General features: G+C 48.4%; 2 protein-coding genes across 2 annotated transcripts in view; one reads left to right on the forward strand and one right to left on the reverse strand.

Annotated features, from left to right (window-relative positions):
- LOC129847057 (mucin-5AC-like) overlaps positions 1 to 11,224 on the forward strand; it is a 49,884-nt gene extending 38,660 nt beyond the window's left edge. Inside the window, exons 7-8 of the mRNA XM_055914830.1 lie at positions 8,051 to 8,169; positions 9,307 to 11,224. Of these exons, the coding sequence (XP_055770805.1) occupies positions 8,051 to 8,169; positions 9,307 to 10,410 (1,223 nt within the window). The 3' untranslated portion in view covers positions 10,411 to 11,224. The remainder of the gene's footprint in view (positions 1 to 8,050; positions 8,170 to 9,306) is intronic.
- Positions 11,225 to 11,850: 626 nt separating this feature from the next.
- bicdl2 (BICD family like cargo adaptor 2) overlaps positions 11,851 to 24,214 on the reverse strand; it is a 20,510-nt gene continuing 8,146 nt past the window's right edge. Inside the window, exons 7-10 of the mRNA XM_055914832.1 lie at positions 17,782 to 17,856; positions 14,499 to 14,581; positions 14,029 to 14,143; positions 11,851 to 13,503 (exon numbers count right to left, since the gene is read on the reverse strand). Of these exons, the coding sequence (XP_055770807.1) occupies positions 13,324 to 13,503; positions 14,029 to 14,143; positions 14,499 to 14,581; positions 17,782 to 17,856 (453 nt within the window). The 3' untranslated portion in view covers positions 11,851 to 13,323. The remainder of the gene's footprint in view (positions 13,504 to 14,028; positions 14,144 to 14,498; positions 14,582 to 17,781; positions 17,857 to 24,214) is intronic.

Raw genomic sequence — 24,214 nt, forward strand, 5'->3', positions numbered from 1 at the left:
CTATATACACAGCCCACCTCTATATACACAGCCCACCTCTATACACCTCCACCTCTATACCCACAGCCCACCTCTATACACACAGCCCACCTCTATACACACAGCCCACCTCTATATACACAGCCCACCTCTATACACACAGCCCACCTCTATACACACAGCCCACCTCTATACACCTCCACCTCTATACACACAGCCCACCTCTATACACACAGCCCACCTCTATACACACAGCCCACCTCTATACACACAGCCCACCTCTATATACACAGCCCACCTCTATACACACAGCCCACCTCTATACACACAGCCCACCTCTATACACACAGCCCACCTCTATACACACAGCCCACCTCTATATACACAGCCCACCTCTATACACAGCCCACATCTATACACACAGCCCACCTCTATACACACAGCCCACCTCTATATACACAGCCCACCTCTATACACACAGCCCACCTCTATACACACAGCCCACCTCTATACACACAGCCCACCTCTATATACACAGCCCACCTCTATACACACAGCCCACCTCTATATACACAGCCCACCTCTATATACACAGCCCACCTCTATATACACAGCCCACCTCTATACACACAGCCCACCTCTATACACACAGCCCACCTCTATACACACAGCCCACCTCTATATACACAGCCCACCTCTATACACACAGCCCACCTCTATACACACAGCCCACCTCTATACACACAGCCCACCTCTATATACACAGCCCACCTCTATACACAGCCCACATCTATACACACAGCCCACCTCTATACACACAGCCCACCTCTATATACACAGCCCACCTCTATATACACAGCCCACCTCTATACACACAGCCCACCTCTATACACACAGCCCACCTCTATACACACAGCCCACCTCTATATACACAGCCCACCTCTATACACACAGCCCACCTCTATACACACAGCCCACCTCTATACACACAGCCCACCTCTATACCCACAGCCCACCTCTACACACACAGCCCACCTCTATACACACAGCCCACCTCTATACACACAGCCCACCTCTATATACACAGCCCACCTCTATACACAGCCCACATCTATACACACAGCCCACCTCTATACACACAGCCCACCTCTATACACACAGCCCACCTCTATACACACAGCCCACCTCTATATACACAGCCCACCTCTATAGACACAGCCCACCTCTATAGACACAGCCCACCTCTATACACACAGCCCACCTCTATACACACAGTCCACCTCTATACACACAGCCCACCTCTATACACACAGCCCACCTCTATACACACAGCCCACCTCTATACACACAGCCCACCTCTATACACACAGCCCACCTCTATACACACATGTTGAGACTGGACAGAGGAACTCTGCCTAGAAGGCCAGCATACCAGAGTCGCCTCTTCACTGTTGACGTTGAGACTGGTGTTTTACGGGTACTATTTAATGAAGCTGCCAGTTGAGGACTTGTGAAGCATCTGTTTCTCAAACTAGACACTCTAATGTACTTGTCCTCTTGCTCAGTTGTGCACCGGGGCCTCCCACTTCTCTTTCTATTCTGGTTAGAGCCAGTTTGCGCTGTTCTGTGAAGGGAGTAGTACACAGCGTTGTACGAGATCTTCAGTTTCTTGGCAATTTCTGGCATGGAATCGCCTTCATTTTTCAGAAAAAGAATAAACTGCCAAATTTCCAAAGAGAGGGCTTTGTTTCTGGCTTAATGCGTTTGAGCCAATCAGTTGTGACAAGGTAGAGGTGGTATACAGAAGATTTCCCTATTTGGTAAAAGTCCATATTATGGCAAGAACAGCTCAAATAAGGAAAGAGAAATGACAGTCCATCGTTACTTTAAGACATGGAGGTCAGTCAATGCGGAACATTTCAAGAACTTTGAACGTTTTTTTTCAAAAGCAGTCGCAAATTTACCACCACAGAACGAAGCTGGCACTAAGACCGATCTATACCAACTCTATAAAGCCATAAGCAAAGAAGAAAATGATCACCTAGAAGCAGCACTCCTAGTGGCCGTGGACTTTAATGCAGGCAAACTTAAATCAGTTTCACAAAAAATGTTACCAGCATGTCACATGTGCAACCAGAGAAAAAAAAACTAAAGCAGGAAGTACCAGTGACTCGCTCAATACGGAAATGGTGCTCCACTACAGGACTGTTTAACTAGCACAGACTGGAATTTGTTCCGGGATTCATCCAATGGCATTGAGGAGTACAGCTCAGTCATCGGCTTCATCAATAAGTGCATCGACGACATCGTCCCCACAGTGACTGTACGTACATATCCCAACCAGAAGCCATGGATTACAGACATCCGCACTGAGCTAAAGGCAAGGCAACATCCGTCTATAACCTCCACATTGACTCTGTACCGGTTCCCCCTGTATATAACCTCATTAGGTGCCCCCTGTATATAACCTCATTAGGTGCCCCCTGTATATAACCTCATTAGGTGCCCCCTGTATATAACCTCATTAGGTGCCCCCTGTATATAACCTCATTAGGTGCCCCTGTATATAACCTCATTAGGTGCCCCCTGTATATAACCTCATTAGGTGCCTCCAGTATATAACCTCATTAGGTGCCCCCTGTATATAACCTCATTAGGTGCCCCCTGTATATAACCTCATTAGGTGCCCCCCTGTATATAACCTCATTAGGTGCCCCCTGTATATAACCTCATTAGGTGCCCCCTGTATATAACCTCATTAGGTGCCCCCTGTATATAACCTCATTAGGTGCTCCCTGTATATAACCTCATTAGGTGCCCCCTGTATATAACCTCATTAGGTGCCCCCTGTATATAACCTCATTAGGTGCCCCGTGTATATAACCTCATTAGGTGCCCCCTGTATATAACCTCATTAGGTGCCCCCTGTATATAACCTCATTAGGTGCTCCCTGTATATAACCTCATTAGGTGCCCCCTGTATATAACCTCATTAGGTGCCCCCTGTATATAACCTCATTAGGTGCCCCCTGTATATAACCTCATTAGGTGCCCCCTGTATATAACCTCATTAGGTGCCCCCTGTATATAACCTCATTAGGTGCCCCCTGTATATAACCTCATTAGGTGCCCCTGTATATAACCTCATTAGGTGCCCCCTGTATATAACCTCATTAGGTGCCCCCTGTATATAACCTCATTAGGTGCCCCATGTATATAACCTAAATAGGTGCACCCTGTATATAACCTCATTAGGTGCCCCCTGTATATAACCTCATTAGGTGCCCCCTGTATATAACCTCATTAGGTGCCCCTGTATATAACCTCATTAGGTGCCCCCTGTATATAACCTCATTAGGTGCCCCCTGTATATAACGTCATTAGGTGCCCCCTGTATATAACCTCATTAGGTGCCCCGTGTATATAACCTCATTAGGTGCCCCCTGTATATAACCTCATTAGGTGCCCCCTGTATATAACCTCATTAGGTGCCCCCTGTATATAACCTCATTAGGTGCCCCCTGTATATAACCTCATTAGGTGCCCCGTGTATATAACCTAAATAGGTACCCCCTGTATATAACCTCATTAGGTGCCCCTGTATATAACCTCATTAGGTGCCCCTGTATATAACCTCATTAGGTGCCCCCTGTATATAACGTCATTAGGTGCCCCCTGTATATAACCTCATTAGGTGCCCCGTGTATATAACCTAAATAGGTGCACCCTGTATATAACCTCATTAGGTGCCCCATGTATATAACCTCATTAGGTGCCCCCTGTATATAACCTCATTAGGTGCCCCCTGTATATAACCTCATTAGGTGCCCCCTGTATATAACCTCATTAGGTGCCCCCTGTATATAACCTCATTAGGTGCCCCCTGTATATAACCTCATTAGGTGCCTCCAGTATATAACCTCATTAGCTGCCCCCTGTATATAACCTCATTAGGTGCCCCCTGTATATAACCTCATTAGGCGCACCCTGTATATAACCTCATTAGGTGCCTCCAGTATATAACCTCATTAGGTGCCCCCTGTATATAACCTCATTAGGTGCCCCCTGTATATAACCTCATTAGGTGCCCCCTGTATATAACCTCATTAGGTGCCCCCTGTATATAACCTCATTAGGTGCCCCCTGTATATAACCTCATTAGGTGCCCCCTGTATATAACCTCATTAGGTGCCCCCTGTATATAACCTCATTAGGTGCCCCCTGTATATAACCTCATTAGGTGCCCCCTGTATATAACCTCATTAGGTGCCCCCTGTATATAACCTCATTAGGTGCCCCCTGTATATAACCTCATTAGGTGCCCCCTGTATATAACCTCATTAGGTGCCCCCTGTATATAACCTCATTAGGTGCTCCCTGTATATAACCTCATTAGGTGCCCCCTGTATATAACCTCATTAGGTGCCCCCTGTATATAACCTCATTAGGTGCCCCCTGTATATAACCTCATTAGGTGCCCCCCTGTATGTAACATCATTAGGTGCCCCCTGTATATAACCTCATTAGGTGCCCCCTGTATATAACCTCATTAGGTGCCCCCTGTATATAACCTCATTAGGTGCCCCCTGTATATAACCTCATTAGGTGCCTCCTGTATATAACCTCATTAGGTGCCCCCTGTATATAACCTCATTATTCTTATTGTGTCACTTTTTTATTATTACGCTTTATTTTAGTCTACTTGGTTTAATATTTACTTAACTCTTCTTGAACTGCACTGTTGGTTAAGAGCTTTAAAGTCTGTTATTAAATGGAATGTAGACATGAAAGGAGGCACACAACTGAAATGCAGGTAGAGCAGCAATGAGGTTACCGAGGTAGACATGTACAACTGAATAATGTCCTTAATCAGACTTTGCAAAGCAATGTCAGGGTCCAGTAGTACCGTGAAGAGTGCAAAGAGAGTAGTGCAACAAGGTCCCTGAGAGGCAGTACTAAGATGTGAGCGGGTGGATATGGCTAGTGCCGTGTCACAGAGCTCAGCAGGGTTATAGTAGCTGGAAAGAAACTGTTCTTGAGCCTGCTAGTGTGGGAACGTAGAGACCTGTACCGCCTGCCTGATGGTAGGAGGGCAAACCGTTTGTGGCATGGGATGTGAAGGGTCCCTGATGATGCCGCTTGCGCTGGAGGTCTACGATGGCAGGGAGCTGGGTGGTTTTTTTTTTTTGCAGGGCCTTCCGGACGACCATGGAGCATCCGCCAAACCGTACAGTTAGTCAGAATGCTCTCGACCGCGCAGCGGTAAAAGTTCAACCGGGTTCTTGGGAGACAGGCGGGCCTTCTTCAGCCTCGTCAAAAAGTACAGGCGCTGCTGTGCCTTTTTTGACCAGGGTTGAGGTGTTGAGGGTCCAGAAGAGGTCATCGGAGATGTAGACACCCATGAATTTGAATCTGGACACACGCTCCACCTCAGTGCCATCAATGAGAACTGGGGCGTGGCTGCAGCTTTTAGACTTCCTGTAATCCACAATGACCTCCTTGGTTTTCTTTGCATTGCGGGTCAGTTGCCAGCGGACCATGCAGCCAGGTGCTTGACCTCCCTGTAGGCTGTCTCGTCGTTGTCACTGATCAGGCCTACCACCGTGGTGTCGTCTGCGGACTTGACGATGGTGTTGGAAACGTGTACAGGAACAGAGTGAAGAGTAGAGAAGAGGTGAAGAGGGAGTACAGGAGGGGGCTCAGCACGCAGCCCTGTGGCACACCGGTGCTCAGGTTCAGGGTTGAGGAGGTGAAGTTGTCTAAACTGATAGACTGGGGTCTGTTGGTTAGGAAGTCCAAAGTCCAGTTACACAGAGTGGCTGATCCCATAGAGTTTGGTGACAAGCCCAGAGGGATGCTGAGCTAAAGTTTATGAACAGCATGTACAGTTGAAGTCGGAAGTTTACATACTTCTTCAGGCAAATACATTTAAACTCAGTGTTTCACAATTCCTGACATTTAATCCTAGTAAGAATTCCCTGTCTTAAGTCAGTTAGGATCACCACTTTATTTTAAGAATGTGAAATGTCAGAATAATAGTAGAGAGAATGATTTATTTCAGCTTTTATTTCTTTCATCACATTCCCAGTGGGTCAGAAGTTGACATACACTCAATTAGTATTTGGTAGCATTGCCTTTAAATTGTTAAACTTGGGTCAAACGTTTCGGGTAGCCTTCCACAAGCTTCCCACAATAAGTTGGGTTAATTTTGGCCGAATCGTCCTGACAGAGCTGGTGTAACTGAGTCAGGTTTGTAGGCCTCCTTGCTCGCACACACTTTTTCAGTTCAGCCCACAAATGTTCTATAGGATTGAGGTCAGGGCTTTGTGATGGCCACTCCAATACCTTGACTTTGTTGTCCTTAAGCCATTTTGCCATAACTTTGGAAGTATGCTTGGGGTCATTGTTCATTTGGAAGACCCATTTGCGACCAAGATTTAACTTCCTGACTGATGCCTTGAGATGTTGCTTCAATATATCCACACACTTTTACTCCCTCATGTTTCCGTCTATTTTTTTGAAGTGCACCAGTCCCTCCTGCAGCAAAGCACCCCCACAACATGATGCTGCCACCCCCGTGCTTCATGGTTGGGATGGCGTTCTTCGGCTTGCAAGCATCCCCCTTTTTCCTCCAAACATAACGATGGCCATTATGGCCAAACAGTTCTATTTTTGTTTCATCAGACCAGATGACATTTCTCCAAAAAGTACGATCTTTGTCCCCATGTGCATTTGCAAACCGTAGTCTGTCTTTTTTATGTTGGTTTTGGAGCAGTGGCTTCTTCCTTGCTGAGCGGCCTTTCAGGTTATGTCAATATAGGACTTGTTTTACTGTGGATATAGATACCTTTGTACCTGTTTCCTCCAGCATCTTCACAAGGTCCTTTGCTGTTGTTCTGGGATTGATTTGCTCTTTTCGCACCAAAGTATGTTCATCTCTATGAGACAGAACGAGTCTCCTTTCTGAGCGGTATGACAGCTGCGTGGTCCCATGGTGTTTATACTTGCGTACGTAGTTTGTACAGATGAACATGGTACCTTCAGTTGTTTGGAAATTGCTCCCAAGGATGAACCAGACTTGTGGAGGTCTACAATTGTTTTTCTGAGGTCTTGGCTGATTTCTTTTGATTTTATCATGATGTCAAGCAAAGAGGCACTGAGTTTGAAGGTCGGCCTTAAAATACATCCACAGGTACACCTCCAATTGACTAAAATTGACTCATCAGAAGCTTCTAAAGCCATGACATAATTTTCTGGAATTTTCCAAGCTGTTTAAAGGCACAGTCAACTTAGTGTATGTAAACTTCTGACCCACTGGAATTGTGATACAGTGAATTAGAAGTGAAATAATCTGTCTGTAAACAATTGTTGTAAAAATGACTTGTGTCATGCACAAAGTAGATGTCCTAACTGACTTGCCAAAATTATAGTTTAACAAAAAATTTGTGGAGTGGTTAAAAAAATAGTTTTAATGTCTCCAACCTAAGTGTATGTAAACTTCCGACTTCAACTGTAGGTGTTGGTTTTGTCCAGGTGGGTCAGGGCAGAGTGTAAAGCTGTGGAGATGGCTCTGTAGACCTGTTTGGTCGGTAGGCAAACTGGTGGGGGTACATTTTTGGAGGGAGGGAGGCAGGACTTAAGGTATGCCAAAACCAGTCTTTCCAAGCACTTCATGATCGTGTGGGTGAGACGATCATTTCATTAGTTACCAGCCTCTGTACGCCTATGTAGATATTCCATAAAAAAATATGCTGTTTCCAGCTACAATAGTCATTTACAACATTAACAATGTCTACACTGTATCTCTAAACAATTTAAATTTATTTTACCGGTAGTGTATGTACCGTATGTATAGAAATATGTGTGTTATTATTTTATTGAACAGAGCTTCGTTAGATCAAACTGTTTCCTTCCATTTTTACTTTGTTTGTTTGTTTGTGTGTGTGTGTGTGTGTGTTTGTGTGTGTGTGTGTGTGTGTGTGTGTGTGTGTGTGTGTGTGTGTGTGTGTGTGTGTGTGTGTGTGTGTGTGTGTGTGTGTGTGTGTGTGTGTGTGTGTGTGTGTCTTTCCAGGTCCGCAGAGATTGGTGGGCATGGCTGTGGGCGTGTTCCTGCTTCTGGCTGTTCTGATTGGTCTGATCGCTGTGACACGCTATGTCCTGAAGAGCACAGACCACACCCCCACAGCTCTGGTACCCACTAAACCATAATAATAATAATAATGTCTGTTTGCAACAAGATCTCATTGTTTCACGGTGAAATTTGACGCATTATTGACAAAAGTAATGTTTTTGAGTGGGGAGAACAAGTATTTGATACACTGCTGATTTTGCAGGTTTTCCTACTTACAAAGCATGTAGAGGTCTGTAATTTATATCATAGGTACACTTCAACTGTGAGAGACGGAATCTACAACAAAAATCCAGAAAATCACATTGTATGATTTTTAAGTAATTAATTTGCATTTTATTGCATGACATAAGTATTTGATCACCTACCAACCAGTAAGAATTCCGGCTCACAGACCTGTTAGTTCTTCTTTAAGAAGCCCTCCTGTTCTCCACTCATTACCTGTATTAACTGCACCTGTTTGAACTTGTTACCTGTATAAAAGACACCTGTCCACACACTCAATCAAACAGACTCCAACCTCTCCACAATGGCCAAGACCAGAGAGCTGTGTAAGGACATCAGGGATAAAATTGTAGACCTGCACAAGGCTGGGATGGGCGTGTGATGAAGTGTACCTATGATATAAATGACAGACCTCTACATGCTTTGTAAGTAGGAAAACCTGCAAAATCGGCAGTGTATCAAATACTTGTTCTCCCCACTGTATATAGGACCTCATTCATTCCGCGTGTTTACAAACTTTGAAACAAAACCCCTTTGACAGTTAACAGTTAAGACATTATTTCAGACGGGTTAAGATCAGGACTAAGGTTTGGGATGATGGTATATATATATAAATATAAAATGGTGATAGCTGCGTGGTGTAAGCTGTTCGTGGCTCTGAGGTTCGTGGGTTTGACCCCAATGTTCAGCAGTCTTTCTTCATGTTTTGGGGGAGCGCAAAATAGATCAGTTTAACATTTTTGTGGACCTGGACAAACGTCTAATATTGAAGTTCAAATTGTGTGATCTCCCTGGTGTGTTTGTGTGTTTGTGTGTGTGTGTGTGTGTGTGTGTGTGTGTGTGTGTGTGTGTGTGTGTGTGTGTGTGTGTGTGTGTGTGTGTGTGTGTGTGTGTGTGTGTGTGTGTGTGTGTGTGTGTGTGTGTGTGTGTGTGTGTGTGTGTGTGTGTGTGTGTGTGTGTGTGTGTGTGCGCAGGGTGTGCGTTCAGCAAGGTGCTTGGTGACTCCGGAAAGTGTGGTGTGTTACCCAGTGATGTGTGGGCCCGCCCCCTCTGGTTACCTGAGTTATCAGCTGAGAGCTGTCAGGACTTTTCACCTTGACGACCACCTGGAGACAGAGACTCTCATTCCCTGTTCCCTTGACGACCACCTGGAGACAGAGACTCTCATTCCCTGTTACCTTGACGACCACCTGGAGACAGAGACTCTCATTCCCTGTTCCCTTGACGACCACCTGGAGACAGAGACTCTCCTGCCCATTTCCCTACACACAGATAAAGGATCAGCTTCCCCTCTCACAGACTTTACCTTAACCAGTAGTGGAGGAAAAACAAAATGGACCCCAGATCAGCGTCTAGGGGCAACTTCACCTCACACCCTACAAACCCTGTCTACCTCCCCCTCTCCCTTGTCTTCCTCATCTATCTCCACTCCTCTCTCCGCTGGCTATGGTCTGGCCTGGGACAGTGTATCCAACCAGAGCGACACAGAGACACACACAGACATAACTACTGACATAACTACTGACATAACTACTGACATAACTACTGACATAACTACTGACATAGCTACAGACATAACTACTGACATAACTACTGACATAACTACTGACATAGCTACAGACATAACTACTGACATAACTACTGACATAACTACTGACATAACTACTGACAGAACCACTGAGAGAACCACTGACGTGACAACAGACAGAACGGCAGACATAGCTGCTGACATAACTACTGACATAGCTACTGACATAACTACTGGCATAACTACTGGCATAACTACTGGCATAACTACTGACATAACTACTGACATGACAACAGACAGAACGGCAGACATAGCTGCTGACATAACTACTGACATAACTACTGACATAGCTACTGACATAGCTACTGACATAGCTACTGACATAACTACTGACATAACTACTGACATAACTACTGACAGATGGGACAGCAGGTATTCTCCCGAGTTAGAGGTCAGGGGTCAGGGGTCGTGCTTAGATGTGCATTCTCCCGGAGCCAGTCTATGCTCCTCCAGTAGATATGAACCTCGCCCTGACCCAACCCTAAAATGAACCTGACCTCTAACCCCTGACTCCTAACCTGACCTCTAACCCCTGACTCCTAACCTGACCTCTAACCCCTGACTCCTAACCTGACCTCTAACCCCTGACTCCTAACCTGACCTCTAACCCCTGACTCCTAACCTGACCTCTAACCCCTGACTCCTAACCTGACCTCTAACCCCTGACTCCTAACCTGACCTCTAACCCCTGACTCCTAACCTGACCTCTAACCCCTGACTCCTAACCTGACCTCTAACCCCTGACTCCTAACCTGACCTCTAACCCCTGACTCCTAACCTGACCTCTAACCCCTGACTCCTAACCTGGCCTCTGACCCCTGACTCCTAACCTGACCTCTAACCCCTGACTCCTAACCTGACCTCTAACCCCTGACTCCTAACCTGACCTCTAACCCCTGACTCCTAACCTGACCTCTAACCCCTGACTCCTAACCTGACCTCTAACCCCTGACTCCTAACCTGACCTCTAACCCCTGACTCCTAACCTGACCTCTAACCCCTGACTCCTAACCTGACCTCTAACCCCTGACTCCTAACCTGACCTCTAACCCCTGACTCCTAACCTGACCTCTAACCCCTGACTCCTAACCTGGCCTCTGACCCCTGACTCTTTGGAATGAACATGGGAGCCCCTGTCCTCGGTCCGACGTCACTACAGTTGGAAATAAGTGTCGTTGCTGTCATGTGTTGTTGTAATCTGTTGTCGGTTCTCTCTACAATGTTTCTATTCAAAATAAACCAATCAGATGTTCTCTCCAATGTTTCTATTAAAAAAAATAAACCAATCAGATGTTCTCTACAATGTTTCTATAAAAAAAAATAAACCAATCAGATTCATGTTCAGAGTGTTCAATAGTCACATGTACAGGGTTGAGGTGTGACTGCAGGGAAAAGTGTTTAATATCCTGGGCTATATCACATCCGGCGTACAGTTGACCAATGTGCACAGCGTTGTAAGAGATTTTCAGTTTCATGGCAATTTCTCTCATGGAATAGCCTTCATTTCTCAGAACAAGAATAGACTGACGAGTTTCAGAAGAAAGTTATTTGTTTCTGGCCATTTTGAGCCTGTAATGCACAGGTGTCAAACTCATTCCACGGGGGGCCGAGTGTCTGCGGGTTTTCGCTCCTCCCTTGTACTTGATTGATGAATTAACATCACTAATTAGTTAGGAACTCCCCACACCTGGTTGTCTAGGGCTTTATTGAAAGGAAAAACCAAAAACCTGCAGACACTAGGCCCTCCGTGGAATGAGTTTGACACCCCTGATGTAATGGAACCACAAATGCTGATGCTCCAGATACTCAACTAGCCTAAAGAAGGCCAGTTTTAATGCTTCTTTAAATCAGGAGAACAGTTTTCAGCTGTGCTAATGTAACAGTATAACTTTATGTCATCCCCTCGCCCCGACACGGGCTTGAACCTGGGACCTTCTGCACACATCAACAACGGTCGCCCACGAAGCATCGTTACCCATCGCTCCACAAAGGCCGCGGCCCTTGCAGAGCAAGGGGCAACCCTACTTAAAGTCTCAGAGCAAGTGACGTAACTGATTGAAATGCTACTAGCGCGTACCCGCTAACTAGCTAGCCATTTCACATCCGTTACACTAACATAATTGCAAAAGGGTTTTCTAATGATCAATTAGCCTTTTAAAATGATAAACTTGGATTAGCTAACACAATGTGTCATTGGAACACAGGAGTGATGGTTGCTGATAATGGGCCTCTGTACGCCTATGTAGATATTCCATTAAAAATCTGCAGTTTCCAGCTACAATAGTCATTTACTACATTAACAATGTCTACACTGTATTTCTGATCAATTTGATGTTATTTTAATGGACAAAAAAATGTGCTTTTCTTTCAAAAACAAGGACATTTGTAAGTGACCCCGAACTTTAGAATGGTAGTGTATATACGTATATAAACACAATAGTATCATGAATGTACTATATATACAGTTCCTTGAATAATGTTTTCAGACCCCTTGGAGTTCTTCATATTTTATTGTATTACAAAGTGGGATGAAAAAAATGTATTTCATCTTCATTGTCAGAAATCCAATAGGGCTGAATACTTTTGCAAGGCACTGTATATACACAGTAGAACATTCTACATATACACAGTAGAACATTCTACATATACACAGTAGAACATTCTACATATACACAGTAGAACATTCTACATATACACAGTAGAACATTCTAAATATACACAGTAGAACATTCTACATAGACACAGTAGAACATTCTACATATACACAGTAGAACATTCTACATATACACAGTAGAACATTCTACATATACACAGTAGAACATTCTACATATACACAGTAGAACATTCTACATATACACAGTAGAACATTCTACATATACACAGTAGAACATTCTACATATACACAGTAGAACATTCTACATATACACAGTAGAACATTCTACATATACACAGTAGAACATTCTAAATATACACAGTAGAACATTCTACATATACACAGTAGAACATTCTACATATACACAGTAGAACATTCTCAACATTACAAGGGGCGTGGTATAGTATTGTAACGAGCCTGTAAGGTCACCGACACGCGCATATAGTTTGTTGCGTAAACAGTCTAGGACACTGATTTCCCATAAAATAATCAAGTTGTGGATGAACACAGACAGTGCACACCAGCACTGACCCGCCGCACAAACGCCTCACCAAAAACTCCCCCCAGCATCCTCACATACAGGAACTAATTGGCATAACATTGTTTGACAGGCTGAGAGACTTTCGAATGTGTAAAACAGTATAAACTAAATATCTTTATGTTTAACCATGTGATCAATATTTCAATATTTACATCAAGTATCTGTCCTCTTTCCCTCTCTCTCCCCTATCTCTCTATCCCTCCATCTCTCTATTCATCCCCTTTAAAGAGAGAAGAGAAGAATCCTCCTTTCCCTCTCTCTCCTCTGACTCTCATGGACCGGGTTCTCTGCAGCCCCTGCTTCTTGCTCTCTTTCTCTCGTTCCTTTTCTCTCTCTTTCTCCTCTGCCTGCTGCTGCACCTGCTGACTTATCAGCAGCCTCATGTCCTCCTGAAAGAAAGAGAGCGAGAGAGGGGGGGAGCGGGAGAGAGAGAGAGGGGAGAGAGAGGGGAGAGGAGAGAGAGAGAAGGGAGAGAGGAGAGAGAGAGAGAGAGAGAGCGAGAAGGGAGAGGAGAGAGGAGAGAGAGAAGGGGGGAGAGAGGGGAGAGGAGAGAGAGAGGGGAGAGGAGAGAGAGAGAGGGGAGAGGAGAGAGGAGCGAGAGTGGAGTGGAGAGAGCGAGAGGGGGAGGGGAGAGCGAGGGGGGAGACACCGAGAAGGGGTGAAGAGAGCGAGAGTGTAGGAGACACCGGGAGGGAGGGGGGAGGGAGGGGCAGGGAGAGAGAGAGGGAGGAGAGAGGGAGGGGGAGAAGGAGGGGAGGGGAGAGATCGAGAGAGAGCGATAGAAGGGGTTGAAAGTGGGGAAGAGAGAGATGGTGAGAGGTTGATAAAATAAAATAATAAATTGAAATGTTTTCTTCCTTGTACTGTAACTGTCAGTCTGAGAAAACAAGCCCACCGTCACCCCCCAGACCCACCTGCCAAGCGTCGACCTCCTGCGACAGCACCACCTTGTGTTGAATGGTGTTCAGCAGCTGCTGGGTCAGACTGTCTCTCTCCGCTCGCACCGTACACACCTCGCTCTCCAGGGAGCTACACACACAGAGAGAGCCTCAAAACCAAATGTTTTCCTGGCCCAGCGATCCACCCTGGACTTGAACAGCCTTTATGACCAGGTCCATCTCTACAAGGCAGCAGTGCCCACCTTCTCCCGGACCCTAAAGGACATCACCCTCAACCACAGCCTCAACACCTCACACTGTGTGTGTGTGAGTGTGTGAGTGTGTGTGAGTGTGTGAGTGTGTGAGTGTGTGAGTGTGTGTGTGTGTGTGTGTGTGTGTGTGTGTGTGTGTGTGTGTGTGTGTGTGTGTGTGTGTGTGTGTGAGTGTGAGTGTGAGTGTGAGTGTGAGTGTGAGTGTGAGTGTGTGTGTGTGTGTGTATGGTGTACCTGTAGCTGGGTTTTCCTTGACAGCTCCTGAATGGCTGTAGCTCCTCCCTCAGAGAATCAAGCTCCGCCTCTCTGGAGAACAGCTGAAGAGAACAAGAGAGAGTTAACACTTTTCTGGTTACTACATGATTCCATATTTCATAGTTCTGATGTCTTAACTATTATTCTACAATGTGTACTTCTGACTGATACTGAACATTTAAAAACATTAACATGTAGTGTGTGTGTGTGCATCTATCAGTTCCACATACATGTCAGTAGGTCACATGTCAGTACATACAACCAGTAGGTCACATGTCAGTACATACAACCAGTAGGTCACATGTCAGTACATACAACCAGTAGGTCACATGTCAGTACATACAACCAGTAGGTCACATGTCAGTACACACAACCAGTAGGTCACATGTCAGTACACACAACCAGTAGGTCACATGTCAGTACACACAACCAGTAGGTCACATGTCAGTACACACAACCAGTAGGTCACATGTCAGTACACACACACAACCAGTAGGTCACATGGGGGCGTTGTGACGTGAGGTGTTGTTTTTGTTAATTTATTTTAGTTTGCTGTTCACTTGAGCTATATAAGGAGTTTCATGCATTCATGGCTTTGTATAAGACTGTACGTTTGCTTTAATTGGTTGTGGACCTCGGGATTGTGAATTGACCCCTAGTGGCATATCTGGTCAGCGTTGTGTGTATGTTGGCTATGCAAACCATTGTGGAATTTCCAACACATTAACGTTTCTAATTACAACAAAAAGTGATGCTCTCAATCTTTCCTCTGAGCCAAGAGAGACTGGCAGCATAGTATTTATATCAGCCCTCTGATTACAATGAAGAGCAAGACGTACCGCTTTGTTCTGGGCCAGCTGCAGCTTAACTAGGTCTTTCCTTGCAGCACTGGACCACACGACTGGACAATAATCAAGATTAGGCAAAACTAACCTTGTTTCCTCTGCTATAGTTTTTGTTTTTGTTAGTCTTAAACCCTTTGCCTGTCCTGACCCTGATCCAGCCTGCCGTCCTGACCCTGATCCAGCCTGCCGTCCTGACCCTGATCCAGCCTGTCGTCCTGACCCTGATCCAGCCTGCCGTCCTGACCCTGATCCAGCCTGCCGTCCTGACCCTGATCCAGCCTGTCGTCCTGACCCTGATCCTGCCTGCCGTCCTGACCCTGATCCAGCCTGCCGTCCTGACCCTGATCCAGCCTGTCGACCTGACCCTGATCCTGCCTGCCGTCCTGACCCTGATCCAGCCTGCCGTCCTGACCCTGATCCAGCCTGCCGTCCTGACCCTGATCCAGCCTGTCGTCCTGACCCTGATCCTGCCTGCCGTCCTGACCCTGATCCAGCCTGCCGTCCTGACCCTGATCCAGCCTGTCGTCCTGACCCTGATCCTGCCTGCCGTCCTGACCCTGATCCAGCCTGCCGTCCTGACCCTGATCCAGCCTGTCGTCCTGACCCTGATCCAGCCTGCCGTCCTGACCCTGATCCAGCCTGCCGTCCTGACCCTGATCCTGCCTGCCGTCCTGACCCTGATCCTGCCTGTCGTCCTGACCCTGATCCTGCCTGCCGTCCTGACCCTGATCCAGCCTGCCGTCCTGACCCCGATCCAGCCTGCCGTCCTGACCCTGATCCAGCCTGCCGTCCTGACCCTGACCCTGATCCAGCCTGCCGTCCTGACCCCGATCCAGCCTGTCGTCCTGACCCTGATCCAGCCTGCCGTCCTGACCCTGATCCAGCCTGTCGTCCTGACCCTGATCCAGCCTGCCGTCCTGACCCTGATCCAGCCTTCCGTCCTGACCCTGATCCAGCCTGTCGTCCTGACCCTGATCCTGCCTGCCGTCCTGACCCTGATCCAGCCTGCCGTCCTGACCCCGATCCAGCCTGCCGTCCTGACCCCGATCCAGCCTGCCGTCCTGACCCTGATCCTGCCTGCCGTCCTGACCCTGATCCTGCCTGTCGTCCTGACCCTGATCCTGCCTGCCGTCCTGACCCTGATCCAGCCTGCCGTCCTGACCCTGATCCAGCCTGTCGTCCTGACCCTGATCCAGCCTGCCGTCCTGACCCTGATCCAGCCTGTCGTCCTGACCCTGATCCAGCCTGCCGTCCTGACCCTGATCCAGCCTGTCGTCCTGACCCTGATCCAGCCTGCCGTCCTGACCCTGATCCAGCCTGCCGTCCTGACCCTGATCCTGCCTGCCGTCCTGAACCTGATCCAGCCTGCCGTCCTGACCCTGATCCAGCCTGCCGTCCTGACCCTGATCCTGCCTGCCGTCCTGACCCTGATCCTGCCTGCCGTCCTGACCCTGATCCAGCCTGCCGTCCTGACCCTGATCCTGCCTGCCGTCCTGACCCTGATCCTGCCTGCCGTCCTGAACCTGATCCAGCCTGCCGTCCTGACCCTGATCCTGCCTGCCGTCCTGACCCTGATCCTGCCTGCCGTCCTGACCCTGATCCTGCCTGCCGTCCTGACCCTGATCCAGCCTGCCGTCCTGACCCTGATCCTGCCTGCCGTCCTGACCCTGATCCTGCCTGCCGTCCTGACCCTGATCCTGCCTGCCGTCCTGACCCTGATCCTGCCTGCCGTCCTGACCCTGATCCTGCCTGCCGTCCTGACCCTGATCCTGCCTGCCGTCCTGACCCTGATCCTGCCTGCCGTCACACTTCCGCATCTGTGGTGAAAGGTGACAGAGCGCTGTTTGTCAGACCATGAGACATCCCGGAAATCGGTCTTCTCACAAAATCGTCTGTAGCTTCTGAACGGTTTGTCCTACAAACTACTAAACTATTAACTAAAAAGGTGAGACATGTTGGTTGTTTTGCTCTAGGATGCCCACAGGCCAGAATGTCCCCCAGCTGAAAGATCTAATGGAAGTACAGTATATATTGAGACTTACGTGACAGATAATAAGGGGTTAAATACATCTACAAAAAGGTATGCTTTCTGATCTTATATCGCTCTGATATAGGACAGAAATTCAGAATAAACTTCCTTTAGATGTTGAGGGGAGGACTATCTGTTGCTCCATGTCTTCAAAATCAAATAGCAAAATGATCCCTGGTATGACCTTTTTAAACAATTTCCTATACCTTAGTATATATCCATATAGCAAGAGGTAGCTTTTGGGTGGCTCAACCCGTTGGAACGTTGTGAAGGAGGGCGGCGTGTAAGCAAAGAAGAGGCCCTTGGTTCGAGCCAGGCAGGAAGAGGGGGAAGTGGTACTCGCTATACAAGCAGTGTGATGACCTCAGTTGTGTGTGTAGTAACTCACCGTTTCTCTCAGTGTGTCTATCTCCTGGTCTTTGTCTTGTAAGATGCTAGAGTGGGCCAACAGTGTCTCTGTAGCCTGGACAACAAGACACACTGTCATAACCACAACACACACTGTCATAACCACAACACACACACACACACACACACTGTCATAACCAAAACACACACACACACACACACTGTCATAACCACAACACACACACACACACACACACACACACACACACACACACACACACACACACACACACACACACACACACACACACACACACACACACCACACACACACACACACTGTCATAACCACAACATACACACTGTCATAACCACAACACACACACACACACACACACAAACACACACACACACACACACACACACACACACACACACTGTCATAACCACAACACACACACACACACACTGTCATAACCACAACACACACACACACACACACACACACACACTGTCATAACCACAACACACACACACACACACTGTCATAACCACAACACACACACACACACACACACACACACACACACTGTCATAACCACAACACACACACACACACACTGTCATAACCACAACACACACACACACACACACACACACACACACACACACACACACACACACACACACACACACACACACACACACACACACACACACACTGTCATAACCACAACATACACACTGTCATAACCACAACACACACACACACACACACACAAACACACACACACACACACACACACACACACACACACACTGTCATAACCACAACAAACACACTGTCAAAACCACAACACACACACACACACACACAAACACACACACACACACACACACACACACACACACACACACACACTGTCATAACCACAACAAACACACTGTCACACACACACACACACACACACACACACACACACACACACACACACACACAGCAGGTAACCATGCCAAAATGAACACAGGCTGTATTTATTAACGTATCAAGATCAAAGAGTGTAGTCAGACGCCATTTCATTCTGTTAGGGTGTTTAGTTTCTCTCAGCTGATAAAACAAAATGGTGGTTTACACGGTTGCATCATATTTCTTTGCATCAATGATGATTCTGAATATGAACAAAGTAGCATTCGAGAAGTTGCCTCCGTGCTCCGTTTCACATACTTTACTCTGACCCACCCGTTCCCCAATGTGCTCGGAGCATTTTGAGAAACAGCCCGGGATTCCATCCTAGCTGTGTTGTAGAGGGGGATTCCATCCTAGCTGTGTTGTAGAGGGGCTGGGGATTCCATCCTAGCTGTGTTGTAGAGGGGGACTCCATCCTAGCTGTGTTGTAGAGGGGCTGGGGATTCCATCCTAGCTGTGTTGTAGAGGGGGATTCCATCCTAGCTGTGTTGTAGAGGGGCTGGGGATTCCATCCTAGCTGTGTTGTAGAGGGGCTGGGGATTCCATCCTAGCTGTGTTGTAGAGGGGCTGGGGATTCCATCCTAGCTGTGTTGTAGAGGGGCTGGGGATTCCATCCTAGCTGTGTTGTAGAGGGGCTGGGGATTCCATCCTAGCTGTGTTGTAGAGGGGCTGGGGATTCCATCCTAGCTGTGTTGTAGAGGGGCTGGGGATTCCATCCTAGCTGTGTATTAGAGGGGCTGGGGATTCCATCCTAGCTGTGTTGTAGAGGGGCTGGGGACTCCATCCTAGCTGTGTTGTAGAGGGGCTGGGGATTCCATCCTAGCTGTGTTGTAGAGGGGCTGGGGATTCCATCCTAGCTGTGTTGTAGAGGGGCTGGGGATTCCATCCTAGCTGTGTTGTAGAGGGGCTGGGGACTCCATCCTAGCTGTGTTGTAGAGGGGCTGGGGATTCCATCCTAGCTGTGTTGTAGAGGGGCTGGGGATTCCATCCTAGCTGTGTTGTAGAGGGGCTGGGGATTCCATCCTAGCTGTGTTGTAGAGGGGGATTCCATCCTAGCTGTGTTGTAGAGGGGCTGGGGATTCCATCCAAGCTGTGTTGTAGAGGGGCTGGGGATTCCATCCTAGCTGTGTTGTAGAGGGGCTGGGGATTCCATCCTAGCTGTGTTGTAGAGGGGCTGGGGACTCCATCCTAGCTGTGTTGTAGAGGGGCTGGGGATTCCATCCTAGCTGTGTTGTAGAGGGGCTGGGGACTCCATCCTAGCTGTGTTGTAGAGGGGCTGGGGATTCCATCCTAGCTGTGTTGTAGAGTGGCTGGGGATTCCATCCTAGCTGTGTTGTAGAGGGGCTGGGGATTCCATCCTAGCTGTGTTGTAGAGGGGCTGGGGATTCCATCCTAGCTGTGTTGTAGAGGGGCTGGGGATTCCATCCTAGCTGTGTTGTAGAGGGGCTGGGGACTCCATCCTAGCTGTGTTGTAGAGGGGGATTCCATCCTAGCTGTGTTGTAGAGGGGCTGGGGACTCCATCCTAGCTGTGTTGTAGAGGGGCTGGGGATTCCATCCTAGCTGTGTTGTAGAGGGGCTGGGGATTCCATCCTAGCTGTGTTGTAGAGGGGCTGGGGATTCCATCCTAGCTGTGTTGTAGAGGGGCTGGGGATTCCTTCCTAGCTGTGTTATAGAGGGGGATTCCATCCTAGCTGTGTTGTAGAGGGGCTGGGGATTCCATCCTAGCTGTGTTGTAGAGGGGCTGGGGATTCCATCCTAGCTGTGTTGTAGAGGGGCTGGGGATTCCATCCTAGCTGTGTTGTAGAGGGGCTGGGGATTCCATCCTAGCTGTGTTATAGAGAGGCTGGGGATTCCATCCTAGCTGTCTTGTAGAGGGGCTGGGGATTCCATCCTAGCTGTGTTGTAGAGGGGCTGGGGATTCCATCCTAGCTGAGTTGTAGAGGGGGATTCCATCCTAGCTGTGTTGTAGAGGGGCTGGGGATTCCATCCTAGCTGTGTTGTAGAGGGGCTGGGGATTCCATCCTAGCTGTGTTGTAGAGGGGCTGGGGACTCCATCCTAGCTGTGTTGTAGAGGGGGATTCCATCCTAGCTGTGTTGTAGAGGGGCTGGGGATTCCATCCTAGCTGTGTTGTAGAGGGGCTGGGGATTCCATCCTAGCTGTGTTGTAGAGGGGCTGGGGATTCCATCCTAGCTGTGTTGTAGAGGGGCTGGGGACTCCATCCTAGCTGTGTTGTAGAGGGGGATTCCATCCTAGCTGTGTTGTAGAGGGGCTGGGGACTCCATCCTAGCTGTGTTGTAGAGGGGCTGGGGATTCCATCCTAGCTGTGTTGTAGAGGGGCTGGGGATTCCATCCTAGCTGTGTTGTAGAGGGGCTGGGGATTCCATCCTAGCTGTGTTGTAGAGGGGCTGGGGATTCCTTCCTAGCTGTGTTATAGAGGGGGATTCCATCCTAGCTGTGTTGTAGAGGGGCTGGGGATTCCATCCTAGCTGTGTTGTAGAGGGGCTGGGGATTCCATCCTAGCTGTGCTGTAGAGGGGCTGGGGATTCCATCCTAGCTGTGTTGTAGAGGGGCTGGGGATTCCATCCTAGCTGTGTTGTAGAGGGGCTGGGGATTCCATCCTAGCTGTGTTGTAGAGGGGCTGGGGATTCCATCCTAGCTGTGCTGTAGAGGGGCTGGGGATTCCATCCTAGCTGTGTTGTAGAGGGGCTGGGGATTCCATCCTAGCTGTGTTGTAGAGGGGCTGGGGATTCCATCCTAGCTGTGTTGTAGAGGGGCTGGGGATTCCATCCTAGCTGTGCTGTAGAGGGGCTGGGGATTCCATCCTAGCTGTGTTGTAGAGGGGCTGGGGATTCCATCCTAGCTGTGTTGTAGAGGGGCTGGGGGATTCCATCCTAGCTGTGTTGTAGAGGGGCTGGGGATTCCATCCTAGCTGTGCTGTAGAGGGGCTGGGGATTCCATCCTAGCTGTGTTGTAGAGGGGGATTCCATCCTAGCTGTGCTGTAGAGGGGCTGGGGACTCCATCCTAGCTGTGTTGTAGAGGGGCTGGGGGATTCCATCCTAGCTGTGCTGTAGAGGGGCTGGGGACTCCATCCTAGCTGTGTTGTAGAGGGGCTGGGGATTCCATCCTAGCTGTGTTGTAGAGGGGCTGGGGATTCCATCCTAGCTGTGCTGTAGAGGGGCTGGGGATTCCATCCTAGCTGTGTTGTAGAGGGGCTGGGGATTCCATCCTAGCTGTGTTGTAGAGGGGCTGGGGACTCCATCCTAGCTGTGTTGTAGAGGGGGACTCCATCCTAGCTGTGTGGCAGAGGGGGATTCCATCCTAGCTGTGTGGCAGAAGCACAACACCTCACAGACTTTGAAGAGAGTGCATTGTTTTGGTGCCGTTGTCAACCCCTCTACAGTGCGAGTCACTATACAGCCAACAACCTTTTTTAAGACCTTAACTTAGACGTTCACAAAGATCACATTCATGATGAACGCTGTGCTGTGGGCTCAACCATAAATAACCTTTAGAAGTCTGTTACAGTGAACTGTGGGCTCAACCATAAATAACCTTTAGAAGTCTGTTACAGTGAACTGTGGGCTCAACAATAAATAACCTTTAGAGGTCTGTTACAGTGAACTGTGGGCTCAACTTTAAATGACCTTTAGAAGTCTGTTACAGTGAACTGTGGGCTCAACAATAAATAACCTTTAGAGGTCTGTTACAGTGAACTGTGGGCTCAACTTTAAATGACCTTTAGAAGTCTGTTACAGTGAACTGTGATATAGCACTGCTTTCCTGTCTTTATAAACAGTAAAGAGAACAAGCTGTTAGTATTGTAGTGTGTGTGCCACAGGAGGTTGGTGGCACCTTAATTGGGGAGGACAGGCTTGTGGTAATGGCTGGAGCGGAATCATTGGAATGTGGTCATGGTTTCCATGTGTTTGATGCCATTCCATTTGCTCCGTTCCAGACATTATTTCGAGCCGTCCTCCCCTCAACAGCCTCCACTGGTGTGTGAGTACCTGAGTCTGCTGTATCTCACTGAGCAGGGACAGAGGGTGTGTGAATACCTGAGACTGCTGTATCTCACTGAGCAGGGACAGAGGGTGTGTGAATACCTGAGTCTGCTGTATCTCACTGAGCAGGGACAGCGGGTGTGTGTGAATACCTGAGTCTGCTGTATCTCACTGAGCAGGGACAGTGGGTGTGTGAGTACCTAAGTCTGCTGTATCTCACTGAGCAGGGACAGAGGATGTGTGAGTACCTGAGTCTGCTGTATCTCACTGAGCAGGGACAGAGGGTGTGTGTGAATACCTGAGTCTGCTGTATCTCACTGAGCAGGGACAGAGGATGTGTGTGAGTACCTGAGTCTGCTGTATCTCACTGAGCAGGGACAGAGGGTGTGTGTGAATACCTGAGTCTGCTGTATCTCACTGAGCAGGGACAGCGGGTGTGTGAGTACCTGAGTCTGCTGTATCTCACTGAGCAGGGACAGCGGGTGTGTGAGTACCTGAGTCTGCTGTATCTCACTGAGCAGGGACAGCGGGTGTGTGAGTACCTAAGTCTGCTGTATCTCACTGAGCAGGGACAGAGGATGTGTGAGTACCTGAGTCTGCTGTATCTCACTGAGCAGGGACAGCGGGTGTGTGTGAATACCTGAGTCTGCTGTATCTCACTGAGCAGGGACAGCGGGTGTGTGAGTACCTGAGTCTGCTGTATCTCACTGAGCAGGGACAGAGGGTGTGTGAGTACCTGAGTCTGTTGTATCTCACTGAGCAGGGACAGAGGGTGTGTGTGAGTACCTGAGTCTGCTGTATCTCGCTGAGCAGGGACAGAGGGTGTGAGTACCTGAGTCTGCTGTATCTCACTGAGCAGGGACAGAGGGTGTGAGTACCTGAGTCTGCTGTATCTCACTGAGCAGGGACAGCGGGTGTGTGAGTACCTGAGTCTGCTGTATCTCGCTGAGCAGGGACAGAGGGTGTATGTGAGTACCTGAGTCTGCTGTATCTCACTGAGCAGGGACAGAGGGTGTATGTGAGTACCTGAGTCTGCTGTATCTCACTGAGCAGGGACAGCGGGTGTGTGAGTACCTGAGTCTGCTGTATCTTGCTGAGCAGGGACAGCGGGTGTGTGAGTACCTAAGTCTGCTGTATCTCACTGAGCAGGGACAGAGGATGTGTGAGTACCTGAGTCTGCTGTATCTCACTGAGCAGGGACAGAGGATGTGTGTGAATACCTGAGTCTGCTGTATCTCACTGAGCAGGGACAGCGGGTGTTTTTGAATACCTGAATCTGCTGTATCTCACTGAGCAGGGACAGAGGGTGTGTGTGAATACCTGAGTCTGCTGTATCTCACTGAGCAGGGACAGAGGATGTGTGAGTACCTGAGTCTGCTGTATCTCACTGAGCAGGGACAGAGGGTGTGTGAGTACCTGAGTCTGCTGTATCTCACTGAGCAGGGACAGCGGGTGTGTGTGAATACCTGAGTCTGCTGTATCTCACTGAGCAGGGACAGAGG

This window comes from Salvelinus fontinalis, unplaced genomic scaffold (genome assembly GCF_029448725.1).
Source record: "Salvelinus fontinalis isolate EN_2023a unplaced genomic scaffold, ASM2944872v1 scaffold_0691, whole genome shotgun sequence".
NCBI classification, from domain to species: domain Eukaryota; kingdom Metazoa; phylum Chordata; class Actinopteri; order Salmoniformes; family Salmonidae; genus Salvelinus; species Salvelinus fontinalis.